Source organism: Canis lupus, chromosome 6, assembly GCF_003254725.2.
Source record: "Canis lupus dingo isolate Sandy chromosome 6, ASM325472v2, whole genome shotgun sequence".
Classification (NCBI taxonomy): domain Eukaryota; kingdom Metazoa; phylum Chordata; class Mammalia; order Carnivora; family Canidae; genus Canis; species Canis lupus.
In genome coordinates this window covers 62,355,958-62,373,851 of record NC_064248.1, presented here as the reverse complement: position 1 = coordinate 62,373,851, position 17,894 = coordinate 62,355,958, and the positions used below count along the sequence as shown (strand labels likewise).

The window sequence follows — 17,894 nt, the reverse complement described above, 5'->3', positions numbered from 1 at the left end:
GTTACCCTACATAGCTCTGCTTTCCAGACTACCCCATCCAACACAACTGCCCATATTTCTCTCTCTGGCTGAAAGGTCTGTTCCTCTGCTGATTCAGATCATGTGCCATGGCAAAGGCGTTTTGTGGAGATAACATGAGCCTGTAGAAAGCTCAAGCTGGGAAGAAGTGCTACGTAGCAGATTAGGACAGATCGCGAGGATCCTAAGGGGTGAAGATGACGCCCCTTCACTGTGGGAAGGGGAAATATCACCGTAACTACATCAGTACATAGTAGACTTCCTACTGCTCAAAAAGAAATAAATCTTCCATGACCTACTGTTAGGTAAACACTAATGACCATCATTCATGAAATGTCCTATCCTATAAATTTCAGATGGATTAATAATTTTATTACAATAACTTTAGGAAATAGGTATTATGTCCACTTTTCAGGTGAGAAAAATGAGGCAAGAGACACTCCCCAAGGTCACAGAATTGGATGCAGTCTGGTGTTCCTATCCACTATACCAAGTGGCCGCTGGCCTCCGGCAGAGGGCCACCGGATTGATATAAGAGTGAAGCCAATTTAAAATGTATGCCTCAAAATCTGACAGGAGAGAAATATCAGGGCTTACTTTAGTATCAGGAAGGCCAAAATTCGGAAGGTTTTATTATAGGAATAAAATGAAATGGATGATTAAACATGCGACAGTCTCTTGACAGGACACTGGACTACCCTCATCAAATGAGCACCATTTTGAAAGGCACGACACAGTTGTGCCATATGGCCTACGACACACTAGGAAGTACTCAAATAGGGTTGGTGATATGCTGATCAGTTTAAAACAGGGGGGCCATCTCACCAACCCAAAGGTGTGGCAAAGGAAAGAAAAGGGAAAGAGAATGGGACCTGTTACTCTTCTTGTTTTCTGCTGAGGTAGGGCGAACAAAAGCTGAACTGTCTCGGGGAGAAACAAATGCAATATGCTTTTCTCTCAGCTCATGTATGGTTCGATCAACTAAGTAGTGATGTTTGTGCGGAATAAACAAATATTAACTATAAGCTCTTGGAGGCGTTTCCAGTGTGCATGGAACAGAGACAAAATAAGGGGGTGGGGGTAATCCCTAACCGTCCAAATTTGAAAGAAACCACCAGCTTCTTGCCATGCCACTTGATGCCAATAGAAACTGTGAGTCTTGAGCCTGGGCTTTTAGCCTGGCAATAAGGGGAACCCCAAGCCAGATGGCATTTTAAATCCATTCTCTCTCTCTCTCTCTCTCTCCACTAACCTGGCCATCACAGCCATTTTCACAACCTGCAAAAATAGTCACTTTGCCTCGAGACCCCAACAAGCTCTAATCGCTATAAGCTTAAAAACACAGAGAGTAAAAATCATGGAATTTGTGAAACAACCATTTCTGTCTGAATGCACAGCCGCACACACGCAACACCCTACACCCGGTACAACGTTTCACACCCAGCCTACTCGTGAATACGTATTCAAGGCTCAGGAACAAACCGCCCTCCCGACTTGCGTCCCTTTGGGCCGGACTCACTTGCCGTCCCTAAAAAGTAACTCGGGGCGCCCCAGGTCTGTGGGCGCCGACACCCGACGACCTGGCCGGGTCGGCCCCGGAGCCGTGGGCAGGACCTGAGGGCCTCAGGGTCACCAGCCAGCGCCGACCCCCGGAGTCCTCCCCGGGGGGCCCCTCCCCCCGCCCGAGCCGCGACCCTCCCGGTCCCCGCTTCCCGGGGGCGCTCAGAGTTGCGCGGTCTTCACAACACTTTCATCTTTGCAAAGAAAAACGCCTGCGCGACGGAGTCCCCACCCCACCCACCTGCCGGAGTCGCACAACCACGCTCCTTCGGGGCGTCTGGGAGGCGCCCAAGCTGCGCCGGCAGCGGGAGGCGGGAGGCGTGAGCAGTGAGCTCCCCGCCCCCCTCTGTCTCTCTGTCTCTCTCTGTCTCTGTCTCTCTCTCTGTCTCTCTCTGTCTCTGTCTCTCTGTCCGTGTCTCTCTGTCTCTGTCTCTCTCTGTCCCTGTCTCTCTGTCTCTGTCTCTGTCTCTCTCTGTCCCTGTCTCTCTGTCTCTGTCTCTCTCTGTCTCTGTCTCTCTCTGTCTCTCACACAACCTGTCCCCCGAGAGCGAAGTAGCGGCCGAGCCGGGGCCGGTCCCGCGGTCCTGCGGTGCGGCGGGCGGCTCGGGCGGGGGCTCGGGCGGGGGCTCGGGCGGGCGGGCGCAGGCGGCGGGGGAGGGCCCGGGGCGTCCCCGGCCGCGCCCCTCGCGTGGCCGGGCGGGCTGGCGGGCTGGCGGGCGGTTACCTCCTTCCTCCGGCTGGGCGCCCCGGGCCGGGTGATGAGGGCCGTGTCCTCGCACACCACAGCCACGTCCTCCACGAAGGCGCAGTCGGGCAGGCTCTCGTCGGCCGGCAGCCGCACCACCTGCAGCCCCAGCTTGCTGCCCAGCACGCCCACGTACAGCTGGTGCTGCCGCTCGGCGCGCGCGAAGTCCACCTCGTCGCCCTGGGCGCGCCGGAGCGCGTGGCGGCACAGGGACTCGGGCAGCGCCCGCACCACGGCGTGGGTGGCCCGGCCGAAGGCGGCGGGGTGGCCGAGCGCTGCCATGGCTGGGGGCGGCGGGGGCGGGGGCGGCGGCGGCGGCGGCGGCGGGGGCGGGGGGCGGCGGCCGGGCCTCCCGCGGGCAGCGCGCGCCGAGCCTGCAGCGCCCGGCGGCTCCCTCGGCAGCGGCTGAATGCGGCGCCGAGGGAGCCCGGCTCGCGCCCGGAGCCCTGCCCGAGCCACTGAGCATGCCCAGAGCCCCGGCGCCGGCCCGCGCGCAGCCCGCGCGCCCACCCCCCTCGCCCGGGGCGCTGCGGCCGCGGCGAGCGCCGCACGCGGAGCGGGGCCCGGGGACGCGCGGGGCGCGGGGTGGGGGGCGGGGGGCGCGGGCCTGGGGGCGCCCCGGACGACGTTACCTGGGTTCCGCCGCAGGTGCACACCGCGCACACCGCGCACCGACCCCGGGGCACGCGTGGACGCCGCGCGGCGGCTGGAGCGGAGCCAGTGCAGGGCTTCCCGGTGGTCAGGGGCCGGGGAGGTTTGTGGGTAAATACCTCGACCCCTCCGCCTGCCCTCTCGGTCCCGGGCTGCGCAGCACGCGGCACCACCCCCAGTTCCTAGCGTGAGAGGCTTTCCCTACCCAAGTCTGCAGATGACCCCTCACCCCAGGTGGGACTTGCGATTATGCAAAGGACGTGTGTGTGTCTTCCCGTCTGTGAATCCAAAAACACACGTGGAGCAAAGAACAGAGATGTAGAAACTCCCAGTATGTCAAGGGCAGTAAGTTGTCACAAACAACGGGATTCCGGTGTGTCGGTCTCCAGGGCCTGCGGACGTGGGGAGGCAGAGACCAAGCGGGTTTTCCCCGCCCTGGGGGAGCTCTCCCCTTGCGCAGTGTCATGGGCATCACAACTTCTTGTCACTAGCAAAGGGGGCTTCCAGCCTTCTCCCTGACGTTGCCTTCACTCCTGCACAGACTCGGGCGTTCCCCACGGTGTTTGTTGAACATTTCTTTTTCTGTACACCTCAGGGAGTGCCTTTCCCTTCCTAATGGCACTAAGTATTTTTCCCACCGTTCACATCGCAGATCAAATAATCCATGGATTCTGTTTCTTTGGAGGGGAAGATCCACTTCAAAAACCAAATCAGGGGCACTTGGGTGGCTCAGCGGTTGAGCACCTGTCTTTGGCCCGGGGTGTGATCCTGCAGACCTGGGATCGAGTCCCACGTCGGGCTCCCTGCGTGGAGCCTGCTTCTCCCTCTGCCTGTGTCTCTGCCTCTCTCTCTCTTTCTCTCCCTCTCTGTATCTCTCATGAATAAATTAAATAAATAGAATCTTTTTTTAAAAAGTCTCATTTAAAAAAAGAAAAGACTCCAAAAGAATCTCAGGTAATAACTCTCCTTCCCTCAGATTCTGTAGCACATTTCTAAATTACAGTTTGATTAGATCATGGACCATTAGATTTGAATGAGACCTTAGAAATCCTCTAACTTCCCACCCAAAGGTCCGAATTCCAGCTAAAACATCTATGACACTCATCAGATCTTTACTTGAACATTTTAAACCTCTCTTACTTAAAAAGCATATTCTACATTTCAAGAGCTATAATGGCTAAAGTCTTCTTTTTGGGGCTTCAAACGCACTGGTCCCAATTCTGCATTACCTCACAAGCTAGTATTCTTTCACAAGACTGCATTCACATTATCCGAAGACAGTTCTCATATCTATGCTGCCCGACACCACCCTCCCATCCAATCCACCATCTTGACCCCTTCTAGGCCTTGAGCCCCAACCACCAAAATGTAAGCAGTGATTGGGTTTCCAACATTCTGATTTTTTCCTTTTGACACACACCAGTTCGCCTGTTTCCCTTTAAATCATGGTAACTGGAATAGAAACAGTTCTTCCTGTGTGTCGTGACCAGCACAGATGACAGCAGGACCGTTGTTCCAGATGCTAGGCTTCTATTCACACCGCCTAAGATTGTATTCACTTTTTTGATGATCTAGTGCCAAGGCCTGGGCCACAGGCTTCTTGCCAGAATTCTGATTCCAGTTTTTAGGAAATGTAGATTTCTAGGCGCAGATCTAACTGAGGATCCTGCAATGATTGTCCCTGCTGAGCCCAGAAAAGATGTGATCTGCTTTCTCTCCCCATCTCAAAGGTGACTTGAATGTAAATGCCAGATAACGAGGCGATTCTCAGCTTCAAAAGTGAGGGGTCTTAGTTGAAGGATAGCTCTGACACTAACAGAGGAGAATGAGGCTAAAATTAAAATAACAAACCTTTAAAGACCCTTTTTGTTCCACTTCGAAGACAAAACTATCAGGGGACTCAGGCTGTCCTATCGGTACTAGCTTAGTCTCAGAAAGCACTTAATGGTGGCCTCGGACAGGGATTCTCATTAATGCTACAGCTGAAAGCTAGCCGAGCTTGCCCTGGCTAACTTATGGGACTTTGTTCCTCCCCTTTTCCCAAAGTTGAGGCTCCATCCACCTCCAATTGGCTCCACCTAGTGACCTTACTTCATGCCAGTGCCCTTGTAGAGCCTAAATATTTTGCCTGCCACTCAGTGCCCTAGGCCTAACTTTGAGTAGGGTCCTGTGTACCACTCTGAGCTCCTGTCAGCCCAAGCAGCTAATTAAAAGTGAAAGCCATGTCTTTCCATACTGAAATTGGGCTGCTGGCTTTTAAAATTTTAATCTTGTAGTTATCCTTATTAAATGCTGTCAGCTTCATTCCCACTTGCCTAGTTTTGATTCTGTCATCTTGTGCATTATTTATTACCTCTAGTTTTGTGTCATCTGAAACTTGATAAGCATGCCTTCTGTCTCCTCTAAGCAGATGTCAAAAGTGTTAGACTGTATATGTCGGTGAAAGGAATAAAAAGAACACCAACTCCAGTAAATTATAGTTTACGTGCCTTCCTGCTTGAGTAATAAAGGACTGTTTTTAGGAATATAGACTTTATTGAGCCTAATACATTTATAAATTCATTTTTCCCACAAATATTTATTGAAAATCCCCAAGCTACAACACCATATTACATAATTCAGAGACATACAAGAAGCATAAAAACATGATCCTTGACCTTGAAGAGCTTACAACCTCACTGGGAAAACACGACATCCCAAAATGAAGCCATGACAAGGGCACATGAAAGGCACAGACAACAAAGTGCTAAAGGAATTGAGAGAAAGAGATATCACTGTGGCTGGTGGGTGTGGAAGAGAGTTGCTTGGAAGTAATGGACTTGGTTTAGGCCTTGAAAAATTTTTAGGATGTGAATAATTGGAAGGAGAAAATGAGAATTCTAAGGAAAAGTATGTGCAAAAGCCAGACACATGTTCCAGGGATAAAAGATCAATTTGATTCACACACATATCGGTTAAGATAGCTCTAGTTGCTACAACAAACAACCCCAACAAATATAGTGGCATAAAACTGGTATAAGTTTATCTCTTGTTCACTTAAAATCTAACACGGACATTCCTGATTGGTTCCTGACTCTTCTCCCAGAAACATACAGGGATCCAGCCTTCTTCCATTTTGGGGCTCCAACACTTCAAAATATGGCATCCAAGCTCACCATGCTCACCTTCCTTAAGCTGAAAGAAAGGAAAAGAACATATAGCATGTGTGAGAGGCTTAATGGGCCAGTCCAGGAAGTCATACATATCATCCCTGCTCATATTCCTCTGGCTAGAACTCAGTCACACAGCTACCATAATTATAGGGAAAAGCTGGGAAATATACTTTTCTGTGGGCCGAGAAAGAATTGGAAGCAGGTCACAGAAACAGCTAGCAGGGTTCTGCTCTAGAGTACAACAGGAAAAAGAATAAATAAAGGTAGAGAGGTAGGCTAAGTTTTCCTCACTTGAGCAATGAAAAGATAAATGATGTGGAGACTGAGTGTAGTGTCTAGAGCCAAACTCTGTGGATGGAAGCATGGCTCTCCTATTTTCTTGTATGATCGTAGACTTGTTTCTTAAAGGCTCTTTGCCTCAGTTTCATCCTCATCTGTAAAATGGGAAATGATGAATCTATTATCATAGGGTTACTATGAAGGTTAAGTTAGTCATACAAGGTGCTCGGAAAAGTGCCAAGAATAGTACCTAGCACCTAGTAAATATTCAATAAATATCCATTGGCAGATTGTGAACAGAAGGCTTTGAATGTGATTTCCTACCAAAGATCAAACCATATATCCACATTCACTGAAATATCACAGTCATATAGGTTGCTTTCCAACAGAACTCATGGCTTTCCTAGATTGACAGACCAAACCTGACCCACAAATGTAATCATAGATTCTATGCATATTTATTGAACCCTTGCTACATGCTATGTACTGTGCTAGGCACTGGGGATGCAATCATAAATGATGATCTAGGGTTTATTATATATTTATTTATTTAAAGCATACATGCATGGGGAAAGGGGCAGGAGCAGAGGGAGAGGGAGAGAATCTCAAGTATGCTTCATAATCAGCAGGGAGGCCAATGCAGGGCTCAATCTTAGGACCTAGAGATCATGACCTGAGCCAAAACCAATAGTCAGACACATAACCAACTGATCTACCCAGGCGCCCCAATGATGTAGGGTTTATTATGGTCAAATTGTTCTTTTTGCTCTTCCACACATTTTAAGTTTTTTTTTTTAAGATTTTATTTTTTAATTCATGAGAGACACACACAGAGAGGCAGAGAATAGAGGGAGAAGGAGGCTCCCTGCAGGAAGCCCAATTTGGGACTTGATCCTGGGACTCCAGGACCATGCCCTGAGCCAAAGGCCCATGCTCAACCACTGAGCCAACCAGGAATCCCACGTTTTAAGATCTTTATAACCAATTCCCTATTTAAATTTCCTCCATTTGAAATACCTAGATCTGTTTTCGTTCTCCTGGATGGACACTGATACAAAGGCAACTTTAAAAAAAAAAAACAAAAAACAAAACAAAGGCAACTTTTCCACTGATAATATTGCTGGTACCTACATTTGGAGTCAATTTTAGATAGCAATTATTTCAGGATTAAAATAGACATTCCTGCATTAGTCCTTTCGTACTCTATTTTTAGAAGATTCAAGCTTTACTTTCAATGGGGAATGGGTGTGGGAATCCTAAAAGAGAATGAGAGCTCAAGGGTGTTCTCATCCATCCCAGTGCAAGAAATACAGATCAAGTAAGTACTATAAGTATGCATCCTGATAATAGTCCTTAGTGTTTACACATAACAATCATTAAATTTGATGCAAGCAGAGAGACAGGTCAACATATTTATTCCTCTCATTCCTTTCCTACTTTCCCATGGTTCTATAACATCCACACCCTTCTATAACCATAGCTTCTTCTAGGGGGCAACCTTTTAGGTGATTCCAGCTCCTGACTGGGTTCTGATAACTACTTACATGGAACTAATAAGCAGCATACATTTCAAAACCCACATTTAAGCACATAACATTGAATATTCTTTAAAAAAACAAGATGCAAAAAAACACAAAGTCAACAGCATTTTCAGAAAGAGTATTCGGCAATATTCAGTGTATAAGGAGGCTGTGTTTAGGGTCATCCACTTTCTCCAATTTCCCAAAGTGTTTCCTAGCATCACAAATGTTGATCAGAGTAGGTGCAGAAGGGACTGACAGATCCAAAATAACAACTATCACATATGTGTTTAATGTAAAGATGTCAATGAAAGCCGCAAAGTTAGAATTCCTAGCTCCTATGTTCTGAAAAGAAGCAACTAATTTGCTACAGGTCAGCTGAACTGCTTGCTTAATGATGTTCCTCAAATTATCTACATCTGGGGGTGGCAATGGCTTCCTGTTTTTGGGAGTCTCTGAGTACCTCAACATCCCTTGTTCATTGTTTTTACCCTGTCCATACCTTTAAACCCATTCTCTTCAAAATTCTTGGTTGAGTATGCCTATTTGTTTTTTCACCAGGGAGTTTCCTTGGGTAACTCACTTAAATTTATATGTAAATGAGAGTTGTATGTAAAGTGGAAGTTATAATACCTTAATCTCGGGATCCCTGGGTGGCGCAGCGGTTTGGCGCCTGCCTTTGGCCTAGGGCGCGATCCTGGAGACCTAGGATCGATTCCCACGTCGGGCTCCTGGTGCATGGAGCCTGCTTCTCTCTGCCTGTGTCTCTGCCTCTCTTTCTCTCTCTGTGACTATCATAAATAAATAAAAATTAAAAAAAAAATACCTTAATCTCTAGGTTGTTTTGAGGAAGAAATGTGATAGCATTTATTGTGCCCAGCACAAGGAAGTATTCAATTAATGATAACCCCTAATATTAATAGTTTTGTGCTCTTGAACCAGGCACTTTGATGAATACCAAAGTTCCTATCTGCCTTTGTGTAAATTGCCCATTTCCACCATGCAACACACACAAGTCCTTCAAATGAGATAACATATAAAGTGCTTACCTCAGGAGCAGGGATGCCATCATCACTTTCGGCTCTTCAAAGCTCAGTTTTTTCTTCTCCTTACCACCCCCATATAAGGAACATTTCCCCCTTCTAAACTTTGGTAACCCTTTCTATTCCTCTCTTATGCTGCTTATTATCTTCTCTTAGCATTGTAATAACCCACTGATGCCAGAGTCTTCTACTTCATTACAACCACGTTAGTGGCTAATGAGATGATCAAAGTATCCTGAACAGTACAGAATATTACATAAATGTATTGAGTCCGAACAAGTTGTGATGTTTTATGATGATTTGCAAAGGTTACTGTGGCCCTGACATTTTATAATTCTTTTTGTTTTCAGTTTCTTAGAGCTTTGGGCAACATTGTCTTTCCAGAACTATTTTGTATGGTTATTTCTTACTTAACTGTATGTGGGGCAGAAATAGATTGTGGGGAAAAATCTTTTCAAGTTTTAGGTAATCTAAATGCTATAGAAAAGAAAAACACTTCTCTGTAGTTGAAATTTGTGTGTGTGTGTGTGTATGTGTGTGTGTGTGTACATGCTCCAGGGCTTTGATAAGCTCCCTTCATTTCTTTATGAAATGAAGTTGCTTCATTTCCATATAGAAGAACAATGAACTGCCAGTGTTGTGATTCCAGGGAATTGTCATGTTTGCTCTTGTGGTATCATCCACAACTGTTTTAGCATAGCATCAGAACACACATGTCCTAGGAATCCTCCTTCCTGCTTCCTCTTTTGCATCAATGGTACTATTCTGTCTTGGCTGCTGCTGCTACTCTCCTTCTTCTCCCCTTCCCCTCCTCCTCCTCCTTCTTCTTTTGTCCCACTGCTTTTATAGATTTTATTTATTTGAAAGGGTGGAGTATGAGCCAGGGGAAGGGGTAGAGGGAGAGGAACAAACAGACTCCCCTCTGACTGGGGAGCCCAACATGGGGCTCCATCCCAGAACCCCCGGATCATGATCTGATCCAAAGGCAGACACAACCAATGCGGAGTCCCTCAGGTGCCCCATGTCCTACTGCTTTTAAATGTTAGTGTTTCCCAGAGTTGTCTAGCCTCATTCTCTTTTCCTCCAACTTTTCCTGTTCTCTGCTGTGGGTGGACTAATCTAGGTCCATGACTCAAATACCTTCTCAATGCCCGCAATGCCCAGACCTTCATTTCTGGTCCTGCAATCTCCCCTGAGCATCGGAATCGCCTAGGAAGACATCTCTGTTTGGCTGTCCCACAAAAACTCAAAATTCAACATGCCCACAGGAACACATCATGTTCCCCCCAGAATCCTTCTCCTCTTCCATTCACTCAGAGAGCTGCTCAGGTTAGTAATCTGAATATTCTCTTTAGCTTAGCTTTCTCCTTTGCCTCAGCATTTAATCAATCATTATGTTCTGATAGATAATCTTCCTAAAATGGCTCAAATCTATCCATATCTCTCCAAATACTCCACCTAGTCCAGAATATAATTATCGGTCTCCTGGATTATTGCAACAGTCCTCTTATCCAGAGTGGTATTTCTAAATTATAAATCTAGCCATGCCACTCCCTTGCTTAAATCCTCCAGCGGCTTCTTGTACACTAAGAATGTAGTCCAAATGTCTTCTCATGGTCTGCAAGACACCCTCTCACATCCTCATTCTGGTCACTTCCCCATCCTTTGTCTTATGTGGGCCTCTACACATGATGTTCTATCACCTGGAATGTGCTTGATCCCATCCCTACTCGGGTAACTCCTAGGCCTCCTTTAAGACTCAGTGAAAGCATTACTCCTTCTAAGAAGACTTCCTTGAGCCCCCTAAGCTGGATGTGGTGGACCTGTATCTATTTTCACTCCCAACACAGTACTGTACTACTTGCCAGTTGAGAAGCTCTTGGCAGACAGACATCTTTTTATTGCTGAATTGTCAATTCAGGTGTTGAGAGAATGGCTTAATAAATCAATGGATAGCATACTCCTTTCTGGCCTCTCATCAGCCCACCTTCATAAGAATGGTTTTTGGTTCTTAGAAGAGGATATACCAGGCCAAGAGTCTATGATTCTATTGTTCCAAATGCCTGTTAATTGCTGTGCAGTAGTAGAGTTCATGGTTTGGATTTGAATCCTGGCTCTGTCACAGGTGTGTGATCTTGTACAATTTGCCTAACCTTTCTGACCCTAATGCCCTTGTATGCAAAAGAGGAATAGTAATATTGACCTTAGATGGGTATGAAGAGGATTAAATAAAATTATCTTAAACAAATATGGCACATGTGTACCCTGTCCTCCTCACTGGTTTAGTCAGTATTCAAATAGTCCTTTGGTCAAATCCTGGCTTCCGAACAATCCTGATCAATCAACTTGATACACAGAGCTTCGAGTTTTTCATTTGTAAAATGAATATGATGTCTACCTTAGGGTGTTACAAAGATTGAGATGATCCATGTAAATAAGCTTTATAGCATACAGTTAGAGTACTCAACATATGTTATCACTCATACTCAACAAATGTTATCACTTCTGTGATGATGATGATGATGATGATGATGATGAAGAACAAGGAGGGGAAGGAGAAGAAGAGGAAGAAGAAAATATGCAAAACCTGACAATAACAGGCTTTCAATGAAATTTACTCCTTTTCTTTTTTTTCATTCCCTTCATGGTCGGGTAAAACTTTTACAAACCCATTCTAGGGCCAAATCTCATTACAACAAATTGTTCCCCAACTTCCCCTGACAAACGGGAACCATCTTGTATTGAATATTGGTTAAAAACTTGATTGCATTTTAAATAAATTTAGGTTATGTATATTCTATATGCTTGACAATGTAAGGGACAACTCTTTTTTTTTTTTTTTTTTAAAGATTTTATTTATTTATTCATGATAGTCACACACAGAGAGAGAGAGGCAGAGACATAGGCAGAGGGAGAAGCAGGCTCTATGCACCGGGAGCCCGATGTGGGATTCGATCCCGGGTCTCCAGGATCGCGCCCTGGGCCAAAGGCAGGCGCCAAACCGCTGCGCCACCCAGGGATCCCAAGGGACAACTCATAAATAAAATCACGTAGAGGGGCCTGAGTGGTTCAGTGGTTGAGTGTCTGCCTTCAGCTCAGAGCATGATCCCAGGATCCAGGATCAAGTCCCACATCAGGCTCCTTGCAAGGAGCATGCTTCTCCCTCTGCCTATGTCTCTGCCTCTCTCTCCATGTGTCTTTCATGAATAAATAAACTCTTTAAAAATAAATAAATAAATAAATAAATAAATAAATAAATAAATAAATAAATAAAATCATGTAAAAAATGGTGTCAGATTATCTCCCTGCACTTTTTTTCTTGCCAGCACCATTATAAAATTATAGTAGAGGGTCCTTTAAATTGAGACCTGCACTATGCATCAGTGGGTAACTGGCAAACTTCTAGTGGTTTTTATGGAGAAAGCCTCATCATTTCTATTACCTGAACTCTTGCTTCTGAGGTGCTTGTTATACATTTCCTTATTTCACCCTTTACATATTTTCTCCTCTGAATCATCTTTCTTCAGCTCTTCATCATCATGAATTTATTTTTCTTACTCTTCGTTCCAGTTATCTATTGCTGTATAACAAACTGCCCTGAAACATAGAGGCTTAAAACAATTGTTTTATTTTGCCAATGGTTTGTAAGTCAGAAATTTGGCAAAGACTTGTCTAGGTGGCTCATGTCTGATCCATGTGGACTTGGTTGGGGCAGTTGGAGCTGCAAGATTTACTTCCAAGAAGGTTCTCTCTCTACATCACCAATACCTCAGTGTTCCCTGGCCTCTCTGTCTTCTGAGTCTCTTCCTCCAAGGCCTCTCCCTGTGGCTTGGGCTTCTCACAGAATGGTGGTCTCAAAGTAGACTCACTTCTTAACTGATGGTTGGCTTTCTAGAGGGGAGAAGTGGAGGCTGCTGGGCTATTTAAGAGCTACACATGGAACTAGCATGGCATCATTTCTGGCATCCTGCATTGGCCAAAGCTGTCATAGGTCTGGTCAGATCAAGAGAGAAGAAACAGACACTACCTCTTGATGGAAAGAGTGTCCATCATTATTCAGCCACACAATCTTTAAAAAAAAAGAGAGAGAAATCCATGTACTACAGCTGGGATATGGGTGATATTGTTAACTCATTTTTTAAAAAAATATTTTATTTATTTATTCATGAGAGACACAGAGAGAGAGACAGATACATAGGCAGAGGGAGAGAAGCCTGATGTGGGACTCGATCCCAGGATCCTGGGATCACAACCTGAGCTGAAGGCAGACGTTCAACCACTGAGCCACCCACGTGTCCCTGTTAACTTATTTTAAAAGTGACAAAATTGAGTGTCACTGCCCAGCTGAGAGCCTCATACAAGGTAAGGGCTCCACCAAGTATATTTCCCCAATAATGGGGAGTTTGCCAATGATTTGTCACCTGCCTTCAGGCCTCTTTTACAGCCTTTTATAACTAGAAAGGCATCCCCTACAATCCTAATAATATCTTACATGAGAGTCACCTGGACTCAGAGAAATCTGCATGAAAAATTACCTTAAGGAAACATTATCTGCAGAAAATATACATCCTGGTGGTATCACACATATGAGTATAGTTTGAATGTAAATTAAGAATGACGCATGCCAAGATTATCTAATTCTTAAATGTGATTTGTGATTCACACTACTATCTCCATTATATAAATATATATATATTTCGCCTTCTATGTGAAACCCAGAGAAAAATGGGAATTTGTGTTCATACAGGTCATACATGTAGCTACTTATTAAATTTTCCTGATAATTTATTTAAACATCCCAGCAAATCAATATATGCATCAATATAAAATGCTGCACAGATTATCAATAATTTACTAGCCTAGGGTATATTTTATGCTTTATATCCTAACATATGGGCTTCAATTCTCCATTCAGTTCTTGAATTGCTTTTAGTGTATTCATTATAACTGAGAAAAAATTAATTAACTATGTCATCTGCCAACTCAAAAGTGGAAAACAATTAGAAAAGCCTTTAAAGAAAGATTTTTTTTTTTTTCAAAAATACAGAAAGAAAAACAAAAGCAGGAAGATTACCTTGGAAAGCATTTTTTCCACCCTGTGGGCATTCTGTGATAGCTACATCATTTTAGGAGGAAAGGGGATACAAATATATAGAAAAAAAAGAATCACACTTTTATGCATCTTTAAGAAGAAAAGAAAGAAGTTTCGACTCTAATTAACTTGCCAAGAACTCTTTCTGACATTCTAATTAATTTTAGGGATTAATTATCCTTTCAGTTGTAGCCTTCCTTCAACTTGTTAATGTTTCTTGAGCTTTGTAACATTGTATGCCTTGTAATATTTTGATGCTCATCAGAAATGGTCACTGGTAAGGAAGAGATCAGGAGAAAAGGCTGGGCATTGTCAGGAAACACGGATGAATATTAGCTGATGAAGAATGGGCTAACATTTTGGGGTATAGTCTTCAGGATATATATTTCTCTATAATACTGTATTCTATATAATTTTATACTGCTTTATAATATTTATTCTAAGAAATATGGTGAAAGTAATATGCCTTTTAAAAAGAATTATATTTCCATTGCCTTTTGAAAATTTAAGCATAATTTTTACTGTACTTTAAATTGTTTTGCTTTTAAAAGATTCATGGTTTGCTACAGCCCAAGAGGTAGTAACTGAATAGCTTAAAGTAGTTAATAACTGAGATTATTTTTCCTTCCTCTTGTTTTATAAAAAACACCAGAAGGAAATTAAATGCCTAATTAAATTAAACAAATTTGCTGAACTCTAATAATACCATGAGTACTGTTTGCACCATTAATTGCTTATTGAGTATTACTACAATTTTTACATAGTCTGAAAGCAGAGTAGGTTTGGCCCCAAATCAAAACAGGCAGTGTTTGGGGGTCCCTGGGTGGCTCAGCGGTTTAGCGCCTGCCTTTGGCCCAGGGCCTGATCCTGGAGTCCTGGGACCGAGTCCCATGTCAGGCTCCCTGCATGGAGCCTGCTTCTCCCTCTGCCTGTGTCTCTGCCTCTCTCTCGATGTGTCTCTCATGAATAAATAAATAAAATCTTAAAAAAAAAAAAAAACAGGCAGTGTTAGATCTACATGGTATATGGGAACAGGCATTCTGGAGGAGCCCATGTGAATATCATCAAAACACCAGAAAACTGAATATTGCTAGTTCAGTTTGCTAGGTCCTGTCTTAATCCTGCCAGGATGAAAATGGTGCTTCTAGCTTCCATCTGTTCGCCTCTGCTTGGGGAAGAGTCCTGTTGGGCTGCCCTAGTCACATTTCCTGGAAGAGTTAACATAGATCTGATATGGGAATTTCCAGAAATGACTATACCCATCTTAACACATACTGGAATCTAAGAATATGACATTTCCTTGTCACATTATTCTAGAGCGGCTATTCAATTAAATTCAAAAAGCACATTGTCTGTTCTCAAAAGAAGGACTGCAAGCAATTAAAAGATGAAAGAGAATCACATGACAAAACAGCTACATCTTCAGAAGCATGGGAGAATGAAACCATTACAGATAGTTCAACACTTCCCTCGGTAGGTCGAACTGACTTCAGGAGCGAAAATGCTCCAAGTCTGTGTCTTTTTTTTTTTTAAGATTTTATTTATTTATTCATGAGAGACACAGAGAGACGTGGAGACACAGGCAGAGGGAGAAGTAGGCTCCCTGTGAGGAGCCTCATGTGGGCCTTGATCCCAGGACCCCAGGATCGTGACCTGGGCCAAAGGCAGACGCTCAACCACTGAGCCACCCAAGTGTCCCTCCAAGTCTGCGTCTTAAAGACACATGTGCTTAAGGGTCTGGGTTTTCTTGAAAGGTGGAAAAAATGTTATCATAAGCACACCTTACAAACATTTTAAAAATGTGAAGAAATGTGATGTTCTAAGTAAAAGTAATATTAATACAGCTGGCAAAAATGCATTTTTCAGTATTTTTTAAGGATTGTCTCTAAGCCAAACATTTCCTAATCTTTCTTGGAGAACACTGGTGGCTAAGTGACAAAATGGCTATGGTTTCAGACCTTAACTCTAAAACTGCTGAGTTTATTGATACATAGCCAGTTCAAGGGAAATTTTATTTATTTATTTAATATTATATGTATATATATATATAATTATTATATATATATTTTTTTTTCCTTCAACTTCTGTGGTATAATCAATTGTCCGCAATGTCTGAGCTAGTACTCATAACACTGAGGACAAGTAGCAATTTCTATGAAGTGACAGATAAGCGGTTTTAGGGGGAAAAAATGCCAAGGATGATTCATTTGAAATCAACCTTGACAGTTTTCTTGCTGACAAAAGGGAGGACTAGAACAAAGGTTAAATTCCTCAGTTCTACTTAAGGCTTGCTCCTCCAAGCACTGCTAGTTCATCAAGATGAGCCATTTGATTTTCTCCTGTGGATTTAAGATCTTCCACAGTCAGACTTGCCCTACAGAGCTTCTGCCAGAAAAAAGAATTTTTCCATGTTTCTACCAACCATGCACTCAATGAATGTGATTTATTAATGCAAGTTGACCATCAAGATCTAAATTCTACAATAATCTCTCACAATAATGATTTAGCGATCATTAACCACCTTCTCTCTGAGGAACCTTATTACTAGAAGTATCAGTATTAGAAAAGTCGCTTATTTGACCTCATGTGCACCTTCTCAGCCTCTGGCTGGAGTCACAAAAACAGAAACATGGCTGTAGGGTGAAAGCAGGTGAGCAATTTAAGGGACACACGTGCCCTATGAACTATTGGGAGTTGGCTATTTGAACATTCTCATCACTGCTTTCAGTAGCTGATAGACTACTGTGTGCTATAAATAGCACTGGAGCTTCAGTAAGTTTCTGTTTTCATGTTAAATTCACATTTTATCAGCCTACTCTAGATTCCTGTCTTCATCAGCATCACACTAAAAATAATTATTACCTGTTTAGTATCATATAATGCTGTTCAGGCCCCACAGAAAATAAATTAAGGATACTTAGGTCATAGCTTCTGGGGCCTTATGATTTTGAACAGCTGATGACAACAAACAGAGAAAGACACATGAGCTATACAATAAACAACTGCAAGAATTAGGTAAAATGTTATGTTGAGAACAAGTGAGACAATTAATTTAGGTAGACCTTTAGTTGTTGAATGTAGAGGCAATTATAAAAGCAACCCACAGGGAACTGCTGGTTTTTTTAAAGGGCTTAATTAATTATTTAATTGAGACACTCTTTCCTGGAGGAGGGAAAATCTGGAGATTTTGCACATTTGGTGACTGCAAAATACTAAAATTCTGGGGTAGGAGAAATATTCTACATTCCTGTCATTTTTATATTCAAACCTTGCAAGAAACGACATCAGAACTAAGGTCTGGGAAATTCTGTTGGATTTAAGTTTTGCCGTTAGCCACATGTCACTAAGAACAAATGTGCTATTTATACTGAGACAAGTATAAGGATTGTGCTCAAATGTATATTGAACTGAGGCTTTGAAGGTGCTCATTACTATAGAAAATGTTTTGGATTTTTTTTAGGTGAAGACAAATAATATATTTCTTATGAAAAAAATAACCATAGTCTCCAAAATGAGAAATATGTACTGAGTGGCATTATTTTACATTTTTGCAAAATGGAGGACAGCTGGATTCTCATAGCTTCTGCATTCAATTATTGCAAATCTTTTTTTTTTTTAAATAATGATTGTATATAATCAAAGGTTACAACATGATGTTTGATACACATATACATGGCAAAATAATTATTACAGTTAACCTGATTAATGACATAGCCATCTCCAAACATATTTTCTTTTCTGTGAAGAACACCGGAAATCTACTGTCTTAGCAAATTTCCAGTATACAATACAGTTTTATTAACTACACTCATCATGCTGTCCATTAGATCTCAA

The 17,894-nt window shown here is 43.3% G+C and overlaps 1 protein-coding gene and 1 long non-coding RNA gene across 9 annotated transcripts in view; both read right to left on the bottom strand.

Moving 5' to 3' along the window:
* Positions 1-3,081, bottom strand: part of DDAH1 (dimethylarginine dimethylaminohydrolase 1) — a 134,265-nt gene extending 131,184 nt beyond the window's left edge. Inside the window, exon 1 of one of the 3 annotated variants that reach the window (XM_025417783.3) lies at positions 2,956-3,081. Coding sequence is in view for 1 of the 3 variants with exons in the window: in XM_025417782.3 (XP_025273567.1) it covers positions 2,303-2,605 (303 nt within the window). In the remaining 2 variants the exon portion in view is untranslated. Of the gene's footprint in view, positions 1-1,819; positions 1,955-2,302; positions 2,621-2,955 lie in introns of those variants that run through there. The other 2 variants (XM_025417782.3, XM_025417784.3) reach the window with 2 other exon arrangements.
* Positions 3,082-5,489: 2,408 nt separating this feature from the next.
* The window catches only part of LOC125755330 (uncharacterized), a 99,696-nt gene continuing 87,291 nt past the window's right edge, over positions 5,490-17,894 (bottom strand). For 5 of the 6 annotated variants that reach the window (XR_007411546.1, XR_007411543.1, XR_007411542.1 and 2 more), the window contains 2 exons: positions 8,559-8,716; positions 5,490-6,148 (listed from right to left, as the gene is read on the bottom strand). This is a non-coding gene — a long non-coding RNA (uncharacterized LOC125755330). The remainder of the gene's footprint in view (positions 6,149-8,558; positions 8,717-17,894) is intronic. The other variant, XR_007411541.1, reaches the window with a different exon arrangement.